At 56.3% G+C, this 21,849-nt stretch overlaps 1 protein-coding gene across 1 annotated transcript in view; it reads left to right on the forward strand.

Annotated features, from left to right (window-relative positions):
* LOC140901866 (leukocyte immunoglobulin-like receptor subfamily A member 2) overlaps positions 1–21,849 on the forward strand; it is a 67,703-nt gene that overhangs the window by 35,953 nt on the left and 9,901 nt on the right. The window contains exons 6-10 of the mRNA XM_073321292.1: positions 6,519–6,636; positions 14,690–14,838; positions 20,023–20,070; positions 20,215–20,250; positions 21,314–21,601. Of these exons, the coding sequence (XP_073177393.1) occupies positions 6,519–6,636; positions 14,690–14,838; positions 20,023–20,070; positions 20,215–20,250; positions 21,314–21,601 (639 nt within the window). The remainder of the gene's footprint in view (positions 1–6,518; positions 6,637–14,689; positions 14,839–20,022; positions 20,071–20,214; positions 20,251–21,313; positions 21,602–21,849) is intronic.

Genomic DNA, 21,849 nt, shown 5'->3' on the forward strand with positions numbered 1-21,849 from the left:
ATTCAACTCCATATCTTTATAAAAATATTTGTATATGTGTGGATATGATGTAAATGGAATATGCTTTATGCAAAAGTTTTCTTGTCAGGTATCATTACAAAGCTTATAATCTACTAAGTGTGGTCATCCTATTTGTAGGAATGTATCATTCTTGTATCTGAAACTAGGAATATGAAATATAACTCCGAGGTCCTATTGTAATTATGCAAAGTGTCCCATTCACCAGGACAATTGGTTGTAAATGGCTCAGTTTACTTGTAAGACTTCCTGTATACCTGTGTGCCAGCAAGCGGGTAATGAAGTCTCACAGGATATGTGATCATGTCACCTGAACTGAAATCCATCTTTAACCGGATGCTTTTGCATTTTGAAGGAGACAAAGATTCCTGCCTTCTGCCAAAGCTATTAAAGGAACAGAACAAAGTGGGTCTCAGTCATGTTGAATCCCCTGCTTTTCACCTAAGATATCTGCTGGAATTAACAAGGACTGTACCAGGGAAAGGATTGGGCCCAGACTAGGAAGGAGTCTAGTCTGGGAAAGAAACTTATTGGAACATCTCTGAGGGTGAGATTTACCTGTATTCAGTTTCTTAAATGTATTAGGCTTTGACTTGTGTGTTTTGTTTTATTTCGCTTGGTAACTTACTTTGTTCTGTCTGTTGTTACTTGAAACCACTTAAATCCGACTTTTTATACTTAATAAAATCACTTTTGTGTATTAATTGACCCAGAGTAAGTGATTACTACCTGGGGGAGGAAAGAGCTGTGCGTATCTCTCTATCAGTGTTATAGACAGTCATAAATATAAAGGGAAGGGTAACCACCTTTCTGCATACAGTGCTATAAAATCCCTCCTGGCCAGAGGCAAAGTCCTCTTACCTGTAAAGGGTTAAGAAGCTAAGATAACCTCACTGGCACCTGGTGGGTCTGGCTCAAACCAGACTGGGCACTGAAGTCCTAAGCTGGCAGGGAAAAGAGACTCAGAGTTAGTCAAAGCACATCAGCAGACACGCTCCCCCAAGAAGGTCAGAGCTGGGGGGGCGGGGGGTAGGATTGTTGGGCATGTGTTAGCCGACGGCCAAGGATGTTTGGTGAGGTGCCAGCTATGCCCGTTTATACCATCCGTGACTTTAACCGCTAGGACGCACTGTCCCTTCGCGGCGGGCAGCCCGGGCTAGGCTGACGGATGCCCCAAGGTCCTAACCACCCGTGACTTTAACTGCTAGAGCTCAGAGCTCCTTCGCAGCGGGCAGCCAGGATTGACTGACAGGTGCCCCAAGAGTTTGCCCCGTGGAGGCGGCACAACTCAACGCTAGGCTCTTAGTACTCTCACCTAATGGCCAGGCTTTAGAGCCAAAACGGCTGAGGTTCTTTAATTGTGTTGGCTGCTTTACAGTAAACCAGAGAAAACAAGTCAGGCTTATGCATAAATGGTTACCAAAATTTATTAAGCTAGATTCTAATCATGTGGTTACAAAATTGCTAGTGCCTACTTATTTAAATGTAGAGATGTTACACACACAAACAAGTTACAAAACTGAAGCCACAATCCCAAAGAAAGAAAACAAAGTATAGAGCTCTATTTCAAAATATGTGTACACTAAAGATAGGAGATCAGGTGTGGGTGCTTCTTACCCTCCTTGCATCTCTCGATTCCAGCGGTGCCAAGCCAGGATCGGTCACTCAATTCCGCGGAAAGACGAATAAGGGACAAGGCGTAGGGACCCTCTTAGCTGCAGAAGCCTTGGGAGGCTGTCACTTATCTGACCAGCAGATAGATAGTGAAAAGCACTCAAAAATCATGGTGCTGTAGGTCCCCTACTTATACCTCTGTACTCCTTTATTCTCTTTCTCCTTTCTTATGCCAAATTGAGGCTGGTCTGTCGGGGTGACGCCAGCTTTCGCAAGAGTAGTTTACACTTGCAAAGGAGAGAAACAATAAGTTTCGACTACTGGACATTTCTTTTATCAGGGTAAATATTTTCCCACCTAGGATGTTGGTGTGTGTGCATCACGCTATTTAGTTGGGGCTAAGAGCCATGTCTGTCACAGGGCCTCTGCCTGCTGTGAGCTTAATCGTTGTATCTGTTCCCAGAGGCACATTGTAGCAGCACACCTGTGCTTTCACAGCTTCAAAGGCTGTGCTGGAATATATGTTAAGTGCCCTGTTCCTGCTTCCTCCTGTGTTTCCAGCAATGCTGGTCTGAGGGGGGGGGAGGGGGCTGGCTGTCTGGCTACAGCATGTGAGGAGCGAGGGGGGAGCAGCACCCCCCAGTACTCCCTGGGCTGCTACTTCTACCCCCAGCAGCCTCTCCTCTCACTCCTCCCCCTCCACATCCCTCCGCAGCTCCAGCCCCCTCACCCTCAGGGTTCCCCATTTTCTTTTTAGTCCCCTGAGTCTCCCCTCACAGCCCCTGTGCTGCAAATTCCCTGCCCAATAAGGGCCCCAACCCCACAGTCACCTCTCTCCCTGCCCCTTCCAAGGCGGGCAGCAAGCTGGGAGATTGCGGGGGTCAGGCGGTGGGGTCAGGTGTGGGGGGGAATGACCCTGCTTCACAATGAATCTGCTGCTTGTCTCCCTCCTGCTCCGGTGGCTGGGGGAGAAGGGTCCCGGAGAGCTGGTGAAGAGGTGGGCCAGGGCCCTGGGACGAGGGAGCTGATTGAAGGAGGCTCATTGGGAGCCTTCGGCCGGGCAGCTGATGCACCTTTAATGCAGCCCCGGCCCAGCCCAGCGCTGTGTGCGAGCCCCGGAGGGGTGACACTACAATTGTGACATCAGGAGTCCTGGCCCCAGCTCCACCCCCCGGCTCTAACTACTAGTCCCCACTCTGCTGCCAGAGCCCAGAACTGAGTCAAACCTTCCTGACCCCCAGCTTTCTGCTGTCCTCTAGCCAATGGCGTATAAACAAATCCCGTGTCACGTCCCTCTCTAGGGGCCTGGCCACATAACCACTGACAGTGTCTCCTCCAGCTCGGAGGACAGGGTCTCTGCAGGGGCATTAGAAGGTCCCTGGGTCTCTCTTGGTTGGTGACCCGCTGGGGCCTGGGATGGAATTTCTTTTTCTCTGATTTTCTTTTGAACCTGGTTTATTTAATTCACACGCTGAGAAAAGCCCCTTAGAACCAGGCATTACAATGTAAACCCGTCATCACCGCTCAGCTAAGGCGCAAGGGGCAGCAAACCCAGGTCTTTCATATCGCGCCTGCTCTTAACATGGTGCCACGGCTTGTGTTGCAGGTGGGCAGGTTGGCAGACTGAGCGGGAAGGCTGCAGTCAAACCTTCCAGCATCAGGGAATGCCACAAAGTTTCCCAAACACCCTTAACTCTGCCCCCTTGTGCACATGCATTACGGCGCTATCCTTTAATTTCGTGATCACGTATTAATTTGATCTTCATGGGTCATGTCAAGGTTCCTTCCCCACTCTGAACTCTGGGGTACAGATGTGGGGACCCGCTTGAAAGACCCCCCAAGCTTATTTCTACCAGCTTAGGTTAAAAACTTCCCCAAGGCACAAAATCTCTATTTTCTTCTTGGACGAGGAATGCTGCCACGACCAAGCGCTTTAACCAAGAACCAGGGAAAAGGACCACTTGGAGTTCCTCTTTCCCCAGCAATTCGCCCGAGCCCTCACACCCCCTTTCCTGGGGAGGCTTGAGAATAAACAAGTTGAGCACAGACCAGCTTGGATTTCTTAGGACCCTAAAAACCCAGTCAGATTCTTAAAAAACAGAACTTTATTAGAAGAACAAAACAAAGATAAAAGAAACACTCTGTAAGATTAGAATGGAAGATAATCTCACAGGCAGTCAGATTCAAAACACAGAGAATCCCTCTAGGCAAAACCTTAAATTACAAAAAAGACACAAAAACAGGAATACACATTCCCTCCAGCACAGCGAATTTACAAGCCAAAACAAAGAAAACCTAATGCATTTTCTAGCTAGATTACTTACTAACTTTACAGGAGTGGAGAGCTTGCATCCTTGATCTGTTCCTGGAAAAGGTATCACACAGACAGACAAAAGACTTCCCCCCGCCCCCCCGAGGTCTGAAAGTATCTTGCCCCCTTGTCATAAATATAAAGGAAAGGGAAAACACCTTTAAAATCCCTCCTGGCCAGAGGAAAAATCCTTTCACCTGTAAAGGGTTAAGAAGCTAGGATAACCTCGCTGGCACCTGACCAAAATGACCAATGAGGAGACAAGATACTTTCAAAAGCTGGGAGGAGGGAGAAAAACAAAGGGTCTATGTCTGTCTGGGTGATGCTTTTGCCGGGGACAGAACAGGAATGGAGTCTGGGCCAAATGCGATGACATTGCATTGCCAAATGACAAATCTGGGCCAAATGCGATGACATTGCATTGCATCCAATGCTGGATACTCAGAGGGGCTTAGCCCCAATGGGGCGCTCAGAGCCAGGCTCTGCCCTGAGTCCTGGATCCAGCAGAGGGGACGCCCGGCTGGGGAGTGGGGAGGGAGTCACTGCGTGGTTCCCCAGCCAGGGGGAGCAGAAGCTGCTGGAGATTCAGGGCAGAGGAAGGGGGGATCCCTGCCCCCAGGGAGGCTGCAGAACAGGGGGGCTTTTCCCAGGGGGATGTTCCCCCCAGCTGACCCCGCTCTGGGGACACACAGAGGAGTCAGGGCTCAGAGGATGCTCAGCTGGCTCCGGCCCCAGCGCTGAATTCACTTCCCACCAGCCTGGACAATTAAACCCATAACAAACGCCTGGTCGTGGGGCGAGGGGCCCAGTCGCTGAGTCACCATTTCAGCCTCTTCCCACCCGGGCCTGGGTGCTGGTTCTATCCCTCCCCAGCCCCAGCCCACGCTCGATTTCATCCCACAGAGGGAACCGACCCAGCTGGGCCCCAGCAGCCGGATCCCGCCATGATGGAGCCGGAGGGAGAAGGTGAGCCGGAGAAATGGAACAATTCATCCCCCAGGGAACAGGGCTCCCCGCTCCGACGCCCACGGGGCCAGTTGGGCTGTTTGGAGGGGGATGGTCCCTGCAGACAGAGCTGATGGGTTCATTTCTTCTATATAGAGGGTGATGGACAGATCCATGGGGACGGACGGCCACGGGTCAGTGGGAATATGAGTCTGTGGGAAAGTAGGGAGATGGACAGATGGGAGCGTGTTTGGTGAGGGATAGAAGGATGGACTAAAACATTGTCTACATGAAAACTGGACCTGAAATGACGAATCCCGTGTGGTTCCCAACCGCCCCCCCCGCGGTGATCTCAGAGCAAGTCTGGACTGTCGGATTAGCCGTCCCATCCGGTTTGATACAGCCCCGTTTGGCAGATGAGCTCACCTTTAGCTCTATAGACACAGGGACGTTCCTCCTCCCAAATAGGAACAGCCGCACCGAGACTGACTCCGCAGTGACTCCAGGTGTGAATGACACCTCCTGGCCTGCCTCTGCTAGAGACAAACAGGAGGAAGTGAGCGTCCCCACCAGGGAGGGAACAGGGCGGGGGGGTCCCCATTCTCCACCAACTAAAATCCATCCCTCCTCTCCCTGGGACTGACAGTGAAGATCGATGCTGAGTCAGCAGCTGGGGGCAGATCGCTGAGTCGCTGTTTCTTCCCCTCCCCAGGCCCTGGTGTACGCTGGTTCTATTCCCACAGAGGGAACCGCCCTGATCCAGCCTGGAGCGGCACCGGCTCCCACCTGCCCGAGCAGAGCAGGGCCAGGTACCAGGGCCGGGGCGGAAATCACCGTCCAGCCAGCCCTGGAAACAGCCTTGTGGTGCCCAGGGGCTGGGGCTGGTTGCAGGGAATGACGGGGGAGTGAAGCTGGGTGGGTGAGGCCCAGACACCACAGGGAGGGGCTCATTGACATGGGGGAAAGGAGAAACAGACCCACTGCCCCTCACCCATTGCCAGGCCCTCAGCTCCCCAGAAGCCTGCTGCCCTGCAGGTCACTGCCTGGGAGCTGTGGGGGGATCCCAGGGGAGGGACGGGGCTGTGGGGGCTGGGCCCTGCTGGGTGCACAGGTGCTAGGGCAATGAGCCCCCTCCCTGGGCCTCATGATCTCCCCCTGGTAATAGGGGTGACCATTATCCAGAATTCCCTCTGCTCTTGCTTGCCCTCCCACATGGGGCTCCCAGGGGACCCCTGACCCATCCTCCACAGACGTTTTGCTGCCTCTGGCTGCTCCCTGGGCACCACGGGGTCGGGGGAGCAGCGGGTTACGTCCCAGCCTCCCCCAGTCCGCACTGCCTGGCTGTGTTTGGCAGCAGCTGAGATACCCCGGGGATGGGCTCACTGCGCAGCAGACAGGCCGGGGCAGAGGCACCTGTGGGGGTAAACTGAGGGGGTCCTACGGGGACAGGGAGCTGGGGTGGTTCCCTGTCCTGGGGGGCCTGGGACCCTGAGTCTCTGACTGTCAGAGTCCCCTGGCCAGGCCCTGTGGTGCCGGGTGGCTCAAGGGGGTAGTTCACCCACTCTCTTTGGCCCCCAGCTGCTGATCTCCCCGTCTGAGCCGCAGAGTGACTCTCCCCTTCCCCCCGCAGTAGCCCCCCTGGGATGCCCGGATTTCACCCACGCCGACATCGCCCGCCTGGCGCTGAGCGCCATGGTCCTGCTCATCGTGGGGCTGATCCTGGCTGAGGCCCACTACAGCCGCCCGAGGCTGGTGTCCTAGGTGAGGTGACCCCCACTTCTGTGCCCCTTGCTGCCCCCAGGGGCTGGGTCTAGTGCGACACGGGCCCCTCTAACCTGCCATCTCTCTGCACCCCCAGAAGCCTGGATCCAGCCTTGAAGAGAGGAGAATCTCCACGAGGGACGAGCTGCTCCCCCTTGGGGGGCTGAAACGCCGGCACAAAACCTCCTGCTCCCAAACACCCCTGCCTCGGTGAATCCCCCCTCAACAGCTCCTGACCTGACAGCAACACCCCAGGATTGAACCCCGAACCCCGCGAGCACCAGCCCCTGCAGCACCAGTTAGAGGAACTGCCCTGTGCTGGGCTCATTGGGCTCCCCGCGGAGCAGCCCCTGGACAGCGCCAAACGGGCCAGTCTCTGCCCAGGGCTGTCAGTGGACAGCGGGGAGCCTGGGTCTTGCATGGCACTAGAATAATGGCACTTATTGCCCCCCCCCCGCTGTCCATCCCCCTCCTCTCTCTTCAGCGGGGTCCCCCAGCCCCTTTTCTCTCCCCCCTTTCTCCCTAGACCTCTCCCACCCTGTATTTCTCTTGTACAAACCCTCAGAGTTGCCCCCCAAATCTCCCCACCCCGGGGGGGCTGTGATACCGGAGCCTTCCAATGTCCCCCCCATGGTGGGTTTAGCCGATGAAGGTGAGTGAGAAGTTCAGGCAGCCTCACGAGAACCTGGACGAATGAACGTTGGGGGGAAAGTTGGCGAGACAGAAAGATGGGATTTGTCCAACCCAAGAGGCCACCGGACAGACCCCATGGGCCGGGCTGGGGCCCACCTGGGACACGGGAGAAGGGGGGGAGCAGAAATCCGTGACCCAAAATTGGGGGGTCAGAAACGAGGCCTCATTGGTGGATAAAATATTGCGGGGACGGGCTGTGCCACCCACCACCCTTTGGGGCCTTAAAGAAAGAGACTTGCTTCACCCTCCTGGCTGCCACCCCCCGTCTCCTGGGCCCCCGGGCCCTCCGGACCCTGCTCCGTGGAGACGTCCTGAGCAGAGCGGCTGGAGAGAGGGACCCTGACGCCATCGCCCCTCCCCTGGCTGAACCCCCAACCTGGGAGGAAATGGGGTTGGACTTTCATAGCAGCCGCGGCGACGCCAGATCCAGCCCAGCTCCACCGGCTCCTCTGCCCCCAGGACAGTCACTAGCGTCTCCGGGGCCAGCGGGGAGACGCCCAAACCCGGGGGATTTTCCGGCTAGAGACTCGCTCCAGCGAACGGGGCCGGGGCCGGAACAAACCCCTCGTTTCACACGGCGCCTGCCACGGCTCCCTGGTTCCTGCTCTGCTGGGTCTGTCTCAGCCGGTCCCAGGGGTCACTGGGGGGTTTGCCGTGGGGCGGAGCAGGCTGCGGGCTCTGGACCCCGCCCCGGCCTGTGTTTAACCCTGTTCAGTGTGGGGCAGGGGCTGGGGCGTGTTCGCACCTCGGGCCCTTTATTGCGTCTCCATGAACACAACAGGGCCCAGAGTGATTTAGCCACCAGCGCTTCTGGACCCCCCCACAGCGGGTGCTTGCGGGGAGCCAGCTGGGGGGAGCCGGGAGTTTGGGCGAAGTAGGTTGGGAGAGTGGGTAGAGGGGAGAGGGGTCAGGATGGGGGCAGGACTTTGGGGCAGACAGGCTCCCCACAAAGGTCAGAGCCGGGGGCCAGGATTGTTTGGGGAAGTGAGGGGGGAGGGGGCAGACGGTGCCCCTGTCAGGGAGTGTGAGGATGTGAGGCAGCAGGGAGAGGGGAGTGTTGACCTGGGAATGTGCCCTGGGGATGGGAGACCTGAGAGCCTGTCACCTGAGCCAGGAGGGGTGGGGAGGTGGCCAGGAATGTGGAAGGAGACTGCAGCAGGGAGCCTGCTTCGGGGGGTTTAGTTTTCAGTTTGACTGAGGGGTCCTGGTTGTACCCACAAGCTCTGTTTGAGACTGTGTTCCTGTTGTCCAATAAACCTTCTGTTTTACTGGCTGGCTGAGAGTCTCAGTGAATCCCAGGAAGAGGGGTGCAGGGCCTGGACTCCCCCACACTCCGTGACAACTGGTGGTAGCGGTGGGATGTACTGCACCCCGTGAACGGCGCTTCCTGCAGTAAGTGACTGGGGAACAGTAAAACGAAGGGGGATTGACGGGGACCAGGCGTGCTGAAGATTGAGAGAGACGGTTTCGGGGGGCAGTTAACCCCTGCGAGTGTGTGACCAGAGAGAAGGACTTTTGCAGTAACAGGGTCCCCCGGGGGATTGCAGCGAGCGGTCCCAGGGGCGGAGGAGTCTGCAGCTCGACCCTGGTAAAGAGGTGGTGACCTCAAGAAGGACTGGCACACGAGGGGTTTTTCCTGGAAACCGTGGGAAGCTGCCCGGCCTGCGAGTGGCCAGCAGGGAGATGTACGCTAAACGCCTTAAGAGCGACCTGGTGGAGCTGTGCAGGCAGAGGGGGCTGCGCACTGGGAGGTCCACCAAGGAACAGCTGATTGCCCAGTTGGAGGAGAGGGATCGCTTGGATGACCCGATCCCTGTCCCTGAGGGAAGCCGGCCGGTGGACGCAGCGTGGGCCCTGGGGCCTGACCGGGCTGGGAGGCGTCAGACTGCTGCCGAGGACATCCCGAGACCCTTCCTACCTATGCCTGGGGGAGGGGTTGGGAGAAGCCCAGTGAAGACCGAAGACACCCTGACCCCGGCACCCAGCAGGGGATCCTCCCGGCGGAGCTCCCCATCCCTGGAGCGGAGGTGGAAGGAATGGGAGAGGGAGATGAAAATGAGGGAGCTGGAGGACCGTGAAAAGCAGCGTCAGCATGAGGAGAAACAACGTCGACATGAGCAGGAGGGAAGGAGAGGGAACATCAGGAGAAGGAGAAACAAAGACAGCATGAACTGGAGCTGGCCAGGCTGAGGAGCAGTGGGGCCCCAGCTGCGGTGAGTGTGGGGGGACCCAAAACTGCAAGGACCTTTGATAAGTGCTTCCTGGCCCAGCGGAAGGAGGGAGAGGACATAGATAGAATCATAGAATATCAGGGTTGGAAGGGACCTCAGGAGGTCATCTAGTCCAACCCCCTGCTCGAAGCAGGACCAATTCCCAGTTAAATCATCCCAGCCAGGGCTTTGTCAAGCCTGACCTTAAAAACTTCTAAGGAAGGAGATTCCACCACCTCCCTAGGTAACACATTCCAGTATTTCACCACCCTCTTAGTGAAAAAGTTTTTCCTAATATCCAATCTAAACCTCCCCCACTGCAACTTGAGACCATTACTCCTCGTTCTGTCATCTGCTACCATTGAGAACAGTCTAGAGCCATCCTCTTTGGAACCCCCTTTCAGGTAGTTGAAAGCAGCTATCAAATCCCCCCTCATTCTTCTCTTCTGCAGGCTAAACAATCCCAGCTCCCTCAGCCTCTCCTCATAAGTCATTTGTTCCAGACCCCTAATCATTTTTGTTGCCCTTCGCTGGATTCTCTCCAATTTATCCACATCCTTCTTGTAGTGTGGGGCCCAAAACTGGACACAGTACTCCAGATGAGGCCTCACCAATGTCAAATAGAGGGGAACGATCACGTCCCTCGATCTGCTCGCTATGCCCCTACTTATACATCCCAAAATGCCATTGGCCTTCTTGGCAACAAGGGCACACTGCTGACTCATATCCAGCTTCTCGTCCACTGTCACCCCTAGGTCCTTTTCCGCAGAACTGCTGCCTAGCCATTCGGTCCCTAGTCTGTAGCTGTGCATTGGGTTCTTCCGTCCCAAGTGCAGGACCCTGCACTTATCCTTATTGCTTCCTGATGGCCTTTGAGAATGCCTGCGAGATGCACAGGGTTGACCCTGCAGACAGGCTCCAGTTCCTCACCCCCTTACTGGACCCCAAAGCTGTGGAGGTGTACAGCCGAATGACAGGGGCGGAGGCAGGGGACTACGACCTGTTCAAACAGGCCCTGCTCCGTGAGTTTGGGCCCGACCCCCGAGATGTACCGGAGAAGGTTTCGGAGTTAGCATAAAATGCCTGAGGTCACATATCTACAACTGGTCAACCGGATGCAGGGATATGCCCGCAAGTGGACAGCTGGGGCACAAGCTAGAGAGGACCTGCTTGACCTAATTGTACTGGAGCAACTGTATGAACAGTGCCCTTCTGACCTGAGGCTGTGGTTGGTGGACAAAAAGCTCGAGAACCCCCAGCACGCAGGCAGCTGGCTGACGAGTTTGTGAACAGGTCAGGGAGTAGCAGGGAGGAGTCCCAAAATAACAGGCCCCCCACGAAGCAGAGAGAGAGTCACCTTGGGACCTCCCAGTGGGGAAATAGGGAGAACCCCATCCCAAGGGGAACGCCTGGCGTCGGGACCCTCCAACCCGCTCGAGGGCACCAATGTGACCTGAGCTGCTATCACTGTGGCCAGAGAGGCCACGTACAGACCCAGTGCCCCACGCTCAGGGACAGACTGAGCAGACCTTGGGGAGGGTACCACATCGGAGGCGCAGGACCCTACCCTGGTGGGGAGGGAGCGCTGAGGGGTACGGCTCAGAGAGCCTGTGGCCTCAGACCCAGCCAATGTGAAGGAACCGGTCCCCATCCCTTCCCCAGCCGCTGAGTTCCAGGCTGAGTTGAGGAAAGATCCCTCCTTGCGGAAGCTCAGGGACCTAGCCGACCTCAGTGTGGTATGGACCATGAGGAGAGGTTGCCAGGAGAGGTTCCCATGGGAGAAGGGGTTCCTGTACCGAGAATGGGCTCCCCCAAGGGAAGTAGAGTCCTGTGGGATCAGGAGGTAGCTGGTGGTCCCCCAGAAGTATCGCTGCAAGCTACTGTACCTGGCCCATGACATCCCCCTCTCAGGGCACCAGGTAATCCGGCACACCCGGCAGAGGTTGCTACAGAACTTTTACTGGCCTGGGGTCTTTACCACGGTCCGGCAGTATTGCTGATCCTGTGACCCCTGTCAGAGGGTGAGGAAGGCCCGGGACAAGGGGGAAAGCGGCTTTGAGACCTTTGCCCATCATAGAGGAACGTTTCCAGAAGGTGGCCATGGACATAGTGGGACCTCTCAGCAAGACGACCCGGTCGGGGAAGAAATACATTCTGGTGGCAGTAGATTTTGCCACCCGCTACCCCAAGGCAGTGCCCTTAGCTTCCATTAAGGTAGACACCATGGCAGATGTGCTCCTGACCATTTTCAGCCGAGTGGGTTCCCCAAGGAAGTCTTGACAGACCAAGGCTCCAACTTCATGTCGGCCCTGCTCCGGTGCTTGTGGGAGAAATTTGGGGTCCGGCACAACTGGGCCTCAGCTTATCACCCCCAGTCCATTGGGCTGGTGGAGAGGTTCAATGGGATGCTAAAGATGATGCTGAAAACCTTTATGAACCAGCACCCGCAGGATTGGGACAAGTACTTACCTCACCTGGTGTTCGCGTACAGGGAGGTATCCCAGGAGTCTACCGGATTTTCACCTTTCGAACTGTTATATGGAAGGAGGGTGAGGGGCCCCCTGGACCTGATGAGAGACGAGTGGGAGGGGAAGGCCACTCCCGATGGAGAGTCAGTGGTGGAGTATGTCCTGATCTTCCGAGGGAGATTGGCTGAACTCATGGGCCTGGCCAGGGAGAATCTGGCCAGAGCCCAGAAGAAGCAGAAGGTCTGGTATGACCACACGGCGCGGGCCCGTGCCTTCACCACCGGGGATCAGGTGATGGTTCTCATCCCCGTGAGAAAAAACAAACTACGGGCCGCCTGGGAGGGCCCTTTCAAGGTTATCACGCAGCTCAATGAGGTAAACTATGTGGTGGAGCTGTCTATCCGGGCGCACCATCGCCGGGTTTACCATGTGAATATGATGAAGCCATATTATGCCAGGGGGTATGTGGTGTTGGCCGTGTGTGGACATTGGGAGGAGCAGGGAGATGACCCTTTAGTAGATCTATTGCCTGGGACCAGATCTGGTTCCCCCCTGAAAACAATTCCCCTCTCGGATCAGCTAATCCCTGCCCCTCAAGCTGAGATCAGGGGGGTGCTGCATCCCTACCGTCAGCTGTTTTCCAACCAGCCTGGACGCACTAATCTGACTGTCCACTGGGTGCAGACAGGGTCGCACCTGCGGATAAGATGCTCCCCCTTCCGAGTCACAGGGAAAACTGCTCAGGACCTGGAAAAAGAGGTCAGGGATATGCTGGCTTTGGGGGTGATCCAGCCATCTGCCAGCCCTTGGGCCTTGCTGGTGGCGCTGATCCCCAGAAAGGATGGGTCGATTCGGTTCTGTGTGGGCTGTCGGAAGCTCAATGCCATCACTGTATCTGATGCCTACCCCATGCCCAGGCCTGACGAGCTCCTAGACAAGCTGGGAGGAGCTCGATACCTTATCACCATGGACCTTGCAAAGGGCTACTGGCAATTGCCGCTGGATGCAGATGCCCGGCTGAAATCGGCCTTTATCACCCCTCTGGGGCTCTATGAGTTCCTGACCCTGCCTTTCGGCCTCAAGGGAGCGCCGGCCACCTTCCAGCGCCTGGTGGACCAGCTCCTGAGGGGGATGGAGAGTTTTGCCGTGGCGTATATTGATGACATCTGTGTCTTTAGCCAGACCTGGGAGGACCACGTATCCCAGGTTAGACAAGTGCTGGACTGACTCCAGGGGGCTGAGCTGACCATAAAAGCTGAGAAGTGCAAGGTGGGGATGGTGGAAGTATCTTACCTGGGCCATCGGGTAGGGAGCGGCCACCTAAAGCCGGAACCAGCCAAGGTGGACGTGATCAGAGACTGGCCCGCTCCCCACACCAAAAAGCAGGTCCAAGCCTTTACTGAGTTGGCAGGATACTATCAAAGGTTTGTGCCCCACTTTAGCGCCATAGCCACCCCCATCCCTGAGCTATGCAAGAAGGGGAAGCCAGACAAGGTGGTCTGGACCGAGCAGTGCCAGGAGGCTTTCCGAGCGCTGAAGGAGACTCTGGTCAGTGGCCCAGTTCTGGCAAACCCAGACTTTGACAAGCCCTTTATGGTGTTCACCGATGCCTCAGACACGTGACTGGGGGTGGTGTTAATGCAGGAGGATGAAAAGCGGGAGAGAAACCCCATCGTGTACCTGAGCAAGAAGTTGCTATCCCGGGAGCAACACTACGCGGCCATCGAGAAGGAGTGCCTGGCCATGGTGTGGGCCCTCAAGAAACTAGAGCCCTATCTCTTCGGGCGACACTTCACCATCTACACCGACCACTCTCCCCTGACCTGGCTGCACCAGATGAAAGGAGCCAACGCCAAGCTCCTGAGGTGGAGCCTGCTCCTGCAGGATTAGGACGTGGACGTGGTCCACGTGAAGGGAAGTGCCAACATGATAGCGGATGCGCTGTCCCGGAGAGTGGGGCCTGAACTTCCCAAGGTCACTGGTCACAGTGACCCCGCTCAGTTCAGTCTCCAAGGGGGGAGAGATGTGAGGACGTGACACAGCAGGGAGGGGGGAGTGTTGACCTGGGAATGTGGCAGGGGAGTTTCAATGGGAGACCTGAGAGCCTGTAACCTGAGCCAGGTCGGGAAGGGGGAGGTAACACCTCTGCCCAGGAATGTGAACAGAGGCTGGAGGAGAGAGCCTGCTGTGGGGGGAAAGGGGGGGTTAGTTTCAGGTTTGGGCTGGGTGGAGGAACACAGGGAACCCCAGGGCTGGGGTCTGAGCTCCCTGCTCCCCCAGAAGGACTGGACTGAGGGGGTCCTGGGTGTACCCACAAGCTCTGGTTTAGACTGGGTTCCTATTGTCCAATAAACCTTCCATTTTACTGGCTGCCTGAGAGTCATAGTGAATCCCAGGAAGAGGGGTGCAGGCCCCGGACTCCCCCACACTCTGTACACTCTGTGACAAGATCCTTTTCCCTTGCCTGGTTGGGTTGTTTGCCACCCCGCTGTGTCTTTCGTCCTCTCCTAGCTCACTCTCCTGGCTTTCCATCAGATGCTGCAGTCAGGTGTGTGGCACCCACCCCACCTGTCCTGCCTGCTGAATCGAGGTGGGGAGAGGGGGGATCACTGAGTCGCTGTTTCAGTCCCTCCTCCGGCCCCTGACAGGTGCTCGTTTTATTCCCACAGGGGGAACCAACCCGACCCAGCCTGGAGCGGCGCCGACTCCCACCGGCCCGGGCAGCACGGGGCCAGATACCATCAAACCAGCTCTAGAAACAGGCTCGTGGTGCCCAGGGGCTGGGGCTGGTTGGGGGGCACGGAGGCAGTGAATCCAGGTGAGTGGGGCCCAGACACCTCGGGGAGGGGCTCATTGAGATGGGGGGATGGAGAGACAACCTCACTGCCCCTCCACCACTGGTAGACCCCCAGCTCCCCCGATGACTCCTGCCCTGAAGGTCACTGCTTGGAAGCTGTGGGGGGATCTCAGGGAAGGGGCACGATCTAGGAGGAGATCTAGGGCAATAACCTCCCTCTCTGGGGCCCATGACGTCCCCTTACCAATAGGGGCAACCCCTGCTCCCCACTGTGAGAAAGTGGGGGCGTTTCTTGGCTTTTCCTTGGTTTTTCCAATGGTTTGCATGCAGAGTAGGTGGGACTCAGTTTCCCTGAGTGTTACTGGTTTCACGAGGTGATGGGAGAGGGAGTTTTATTGGTACAGAGGACCCGCGAAGGAACTTGGGACCCCGGCCAATGCCCTGGAGAATGGAGACCCCAGCGACTGGTGACCTGGTGACCGGGAGGCCCAGCTCAGGAGTCACAGCTGGTCCGGCCAGTGAAAGGACAATGGGCTGTGAAGAGAGGATCCTGGTGACCTGACCAGCCGGTGCCAGCCAGAGTTCCATATCATTATGGAAATATACTTATGAATGTATATTTGACATAACTGGAATATGTTTTATGCTACTGTCACGGTTTCCCTGGGCGATGCTCTGGAACTGCTCCCCATGAAGCCAGTCAGGACTCTGGGGCAGTCGCCTTCCTGTGAGCAGCCTGTCTGCAGGACACACAGCTCACCCGGCTCCACCTTTCTGGGTCTGATCTCGGAGCATTCAGCATCCTCTGCACCTCCATGCGCTTCCCCCAGCGAGTCCGCCCAGGCGGGGTCCTGGGGAAGCCAGAGGGTCCTGCCCCCCAACTCCGCAGTCAGACGGGACTCTCAGCCAGCCAGTAAAACAGAGGTTTATTAGACGACAGGAACATGATCTAACACAGAGCTTGTAGGTGCAGAGAACAGGACCCCTCAGCTGGGTCCATTTTGGGGGGCAGTGAGCCAGACAACCCCGTCTGCGGTTCACTTCATGTCCCAGCCAGCCCCAAACTGAAACTCCCTCCAGCCCCTCCTCCTCTGGGCTTTGTCCCTTTCCCGGGCCAGGAGGTCACCTGATTCCTTTGTTCTCCAACCCTTTAGCTCTCATCTTGCAGGGGGAAGGGCCCAGGCCATCAGTTGCCAGGAGACAGGGTGTCAGCCATCCTCTGTGTCCAGACCCCTGCACACACCTGCCCTATAGGGCTCTGCAACGATCGTACACCCTTATCCCACCCCCTAGATACTTAAGAACTGCCTAGAACTTTGTTCTGTCTGTTATTACTTGGAACCACTTAAATCCTACTTTTTGTATTTAATAAAATCACTTTTTACTTATTAACCCAGAGTATGTATTAATACCGAGCCTGGGGGGGTGGAAACAGCTGTGCATGTCTCTCTGTGTTATAGAGGGCGAACAGTTTATGAGTTTACCCTGTATAAGCTTTATCTAGGGTAAAACGGATTTATTTGGGGTTTGGACCCCATTGGGAACGGGGCATCTGGGTGTTGGAGACAGGAACACTTCTTAATCTGTTTTCAGTTAAGCCTGCAGCTTTTGTGGGACGTTGTTCAGACCTGGGTCTTGATTTGCAACAGGATAGCGTGTCTGGCTCAAACTAGGCAGGGTTGTGGAGTCCCAAATTGGCAGGGAAAGCAGGGGCAGAAGACGTCTCAGCAAATCAGTTGGCAGTCCCACGGGGGTTTCCTGTGATCCAACCCATCACAGGGGGGACAGGATTGTTCCTGCCCCCAGGTTGAGGCGTTGGCCATCTTAGCCAGGGGCCAGCATGGCTACCCTGTGAGGGCTGCAGGGGGCGAGGGGGCGGCCATGTTAACTGAGAGCAGCCAGGTGTCCCTTCTCTACAACGGGGAGGTCAGGGGGATGGGGGGCAGAACAGGGGACAGGACATGGGGCATGAGTGGCACAACGGGGGATGAAGGGATAGGGGACAGGGCAGAACTAGGAAGGCGGGGGCCATGATGGGGTGGACGTGAGGGAACTACAGGCTGGGGGGGGGACAGAATGGGGGAGGGGACGCAGGCCAGGGGGCAGAATGGGGGGGCTGAGGGGCCCAATGCCTGAATGTCGGGGGGGGGTGAAGGGCAAATGAGCTGGGGAGCCAGAGCTGGGGCATCTGCCGGGGGGGCCAGTTTCTCTTGAGCTCTGTCCCCGTGATCTTGCCCCCTCCCCTTTCTGGGGGGCTGGTCAGCTCTCTCCCATCCCCTGTGTCCCTTTCGCAGCATCCTGAGGGGGGAGAGGGAAACTCTGCTCAGCTGTCGACCCGCTATGAGCTCTGCCCTAGGCCCTGAGCTGTGCAGACCCGCTGACCCAGGGATGGGCTGGGGAAGGGACATGGGGCTTTTCACCTCTAGGGGGCTGGCTCAAATCTGTGTCCTTTTTCTCTAAGCACCAGATCCCACCCCCCAACCAGAGCCAGGGAGGGAACCCAGGAGTCCTGGCTCCCAGCCTGTCCCGCCCAATCACTAGACCCCATTCCCCTCTCCGAACTGTGGTATATAACAGGGTAGCTGCATCAGGTTTATAAAAAAATTCCTCAGGCATGCAGGAGTGAAATGAGGAAGGCCAAATCACACCTGGAGTTGCAGCTAGCAAGAGATGTTAAGAGTAACAAGAAGGGTTTCTTCAGGTATGTTAGCAACAAGAAGAAAGTCAAGGAATGTGTGGGCCCCTTAACGAATGAGGGAGGCAACTTAGTGACAGAGGATGTGGAAAAAGCTAATGTACTCAATGCTTTTTTTGCCTCTGTCTTCACAAACAAGGTCAGCTCCCAGACTGTTGCCCTGGGTAGCACAGCATGGGGAGGAGGTGACCAGCCCTCTGTGGAGAAAGAAGCGGTTCGGGACTATTTAGAAAAGCTGGACGAGCACAAGTCCATGGGGCCGGACGAGTTGCATCCGAGAGTGCTAAAGGAACTGGCGGCTGTGATTGCAGAGCCATTGGCCATTATCTCTGAAAACTCATGGTGATCGGGGGAGTCCCGGACGCCTGGAAAAAGGCTAATGTAGTGCCAATCTTTAAAAAAGGGAAGGAGGAGGATCCTGGGAACTACAGGCCAGTCAGCCTCACCTCAGTCCCCGGAAAAATCATGGAGCAGGTCCTCAAGGAATCAATTCTGAAGCACTTAGAGGAGAGGAAAGTGATCAGGAACAGTCAGCATGGATTCACCAAGGGCAAGTTGTGCCTGACTAATCTAATTGCCTTCTGTGACGAGATAACTGGCTCTGTGGATGAGGGGAAAGCAGTGGACGTGTTGTTCCTTGACTTTAGCAAAGCTTTTGACATGGTTTCCCACAGTATTCTTGCCAGCAAGTTAAAGAAATATGGGTTGGATGAATGGACTACAAGGTGGATAGAAAGCTGGCTAGATTGTCAGGCTCAACGGGTAGTGATCAATGGCTCCAAGTCTAGTTGGCAGCCGGTCTCAAGTGGAGTGCCCCAAGGGTCGGTCCTGGGGCCAGTTTTGTTCAATATATTCATAAATGATCTGGAGGATGGTGTGGATTGCACCCTCAGCAAGTTCGCGGATGACACTAAACTTGGAGGAGAGGTAGATACGCTGGAGGGCAGGGATAGGATACAGAGGGACCTAGACAAATTAGAGGATTGGGCCAAAAGAAATCTGATGAGGTTCAACAAAGACAAGTGCAGAGTCCTGCACTTAGCAAGGAAGAATCCCATGCACCGCTACAGACTAGGGACCGAATGGCTTGGCAGCAGTTCTGCAGAAAAGACCTAGGGGTTACAGTGGACGAGAAGCTGGATATGAGTCCACAGTGTGCCCTTGTTGCCAACAAGGCCAATGGCATTTTGGGATGTATATGTAGGGGCATTGCCAGCAGATCGAGGGATGTGATCGTTCCCCTCTATTTGACATTGGTGAGGCCTCATCTGGAGGACTGTGTCGAGTTTTGGGCCCCACACTACAAGAAGGATGTGGAAAAATTGGAAAGAGTCCAGCGGAGGGCAACAAAAATGATGAGGGGACTGGAACACATGACTTATGAGGAGAGGCTGAGGGAACTGGGATTGTTCAGTCTGCGGAAGAGAAGAATGAGGGGGGATTTGATAGCTGCTTTCAACTACCTGAAAGGGGGTTCCAAAGAGGATGGGTCTAGACTGTTCTCAGTGGTAGCTGATGACAGAACAAGGAGCTATGGTCTCAAGTTGCAGTGGAGGATGTTTAGGTTGGATATTAGGAAAAACTTTTTCACTAGGAGGGTGGTGAAGCACTGGAATGCGTTACCTAGGGAGGTGGTGGAATCTCCTTCCTTGGAAGTTTTTATGGTCAGGCTTGACAAAGCTCTGGCTGGGATGATTTAGTTGGGGATTGGTCCTGCTTTGAGCAGGGGGTTGGACGAGATGACCTCCTGAGGGCCCTTCCAACCTGATATTCTATGATTCAGAGTTTCACTGGCAGTACCAGAAACAGGACGCGAGCGCCGGCTCTGGGCAGACTTCCCCTTTCACGGATTTATCGGCTGTTCCTTTAACAACTCAGGATCTACATTTATTCCTTCCTCCCCCACTCACGGGGACCGGAAACCACAACCCCTCCCAGCCACCCGTCCCATCTCTGTGCCACGTCACTGGGCGAAGAATAGATTCTGCAGCGACACAATCTGAGAAGGAGTTTGGTCAGGCCCCTCCACTCTCATGCTCCAGGGTGGGTCAGGAAGGAATCTCTGCCCTGCTTCATGGGAGGGGGGCACTGTGTGTGTATGGGGGAAGCCTTCCTCTGCTCTGAGCTGCTTCTCCAGGGAGGCTAGATGGGCCTGTTGGAAAAGGTCAGGGCAACATGGGCACCTTTTGTTGCCTCCTGAGATTGCCCCGCTCCCAGCTGGTCCCCGGACTGGGCAGCTCCCATGTGGGGCTGGGAGATCATGGCGGGGTGGGGCCAGGCAGCTGCAGGAGGGGATGTGGTTTGCTGGGCGTGGCAGGGAGCTGGCTTTGCTCTGACCGTGGTAGATTTGAGGAGGAGAGTTCAGAGAAACAATCTGATGGGGAAGAAAGGGGCTGAACACATCACGGGGTTCCTGGGGCTGCAGCCCCTGGTGCTGTTCCTCATTCCGCTCGCACTCGGGCCTCAGGCTGGGTGGAGCTGGGCACTGGGGCGTTGGTGGCAGCGCTGAGGGGCCCCCCACTGCCCCATCATGGTGTCTGCTCTCACCGTCCTCCTTGGTGAGTATCAGCCACAGCCAGGGCGTGTGGCCACGGTGGGGATCTGAGACCAGGGAGTGTGCCCATGCGGGGCGGAGGGGCAGATCTGAGACCAGGGTCCAGTTGCTCTGGGATCTGGTTTCTAACAAGCTGTCTCCTCTCCAGGCTGCTGGCTGGCTGGGCGGAGCGGGGCGTTGGGACGTGAGTATCTGTGGGGAATGGGGAAGCTGGGGGAATTTCCACATTAGGGACGAGGGATGTGGGTGAGGGTGAGGGGCACCAGTCCCCCAAAGGGATGATCCTGTCAGACATGTGTTCTCCAGAGGTGGGGACTGAGACCTCGCCCTACTCATCACAGGGATGGGAACCTGTTGGAACAACTGGGGGATTTTGTTAACAAGTTTTCTTGGGGTGCTTGTTCTGGGAGCAGCTTCCTCAAATGACCCATATTTAGACCAGGAACCCCATGTCGCGGAGTGTGGGGGAGTCAGGGCCCTGCACTTCCTGCGGTTCACTGTGACTCTCAGCCAGCCAGTAAAACAGAAGGCTTATTACACGACAGGAACACGGTCTAAGGTCTAAAACAGAGCTTGTATATACACAAAACAGGACCCCTCAGTGGGGTCCTTCTTCGGGGGTGGGGAGCCCAGACCCAGGTTCTGGGCCTCCCCCCTCAGCCGGCTCCAAACTGAAACTCCCTCCAGCCGCCTCCCACAGCCACACACCCCGACCCCTCCTCCAGCCTTGGTCCAGTTTCCTGGGCAGAAGGTGTCACCTGGCCCCAACCCGCTCCTGGGCTCAGGTTAGGAGCTGGCCGTCAAGTATCATCCCGCAGTGAAGTCACACCCTGATATCCCACCATCATCTAGTATCAATGCAGACAGTCAACTAGTAAAACTCCCATGCAACATTACCAGGTTAATATTCTCTACTCCCTACCCCGTCACACCTCGCAGGGTAGATCCCAATTCACTGCCTGACTGCAATGGGGGCAGGGCTGGGTTCTGATCTCAGCCCCCCGGGCTCAATCCGGAGTGACCCTTGACTGCAGCGGGGGCCGGGCTGAATTGACCCTGGAGAACTAAAGGAATGAGAGACTGGAAATCTCCTTTCCCCCTGCTGTGTCTCTCCCGGGCTGTGAGTCCCGGGGCTGGGCCTGCACCCAGGGACAGGCGGGGCTGGGGTGACAGACGGGCAGAGGATTGAATCAGACGGACGCGGTTTGTGTCACCCCCACTTACTGCCTGTTTGTTTGTGAATCCAGAGGGGTCCTACCCCAAACCCTCCATCTCCGTCAGCCCCGGTGGGGTGATCCCCGTGGGGGGAAACTTCACCATCCAGTGTTGGCATCAGCGCCTGGGCGTGAGGTTCGTCCTCTACAAGGATGGAGACGGGAACCATCTGACGTACACAGACTCTGCTAGTTATGGGGCTGAATTTCCCATCCCCAGCGCCAGACGGGAACACGGGGGCAGCTACACCTGTCGTAGCTACCGAACAGGACCAACTGGCTACTCGGAGCCCAGCGACCCCGTGCAGATCATTGTAGTAGGTGAGGGGCCCAGCCCGGCACCTCGGCTCCCAGCCCCACACCCGGCCAGGCCCGCAGGGGGTCTCAGCAAGCCCTGGTGCCCAGCAGATGGGACGTCCAGCCCAATCAGTGAAGGTTGAGGGGAGGGAGGATATCTCGGCCGTGGATCCCAAGGGAGACCCTGACCCTGTCTCTGCCCCGTCGCTGATGCTCCCTGCTGGGGACGGGGTCTGTTTCACGCCCCATCCCCCTCCTACTGCAGAGCTCAG

Source organism: Lepidochelys kempii, chromosome 23 (assembly GCF_965140265.1).
Source record: "Lepidochelys kempii isolate rLepKem1 chromosome 23, rLepKem1.hap2, whole genome shotgun sequence".
Classification (NCBI taxonomy): Eukaryota; Metazoa; Chordata; order Testudines; family Cheloniidae; genus Lepidochelys; species Lepidochelys kempii.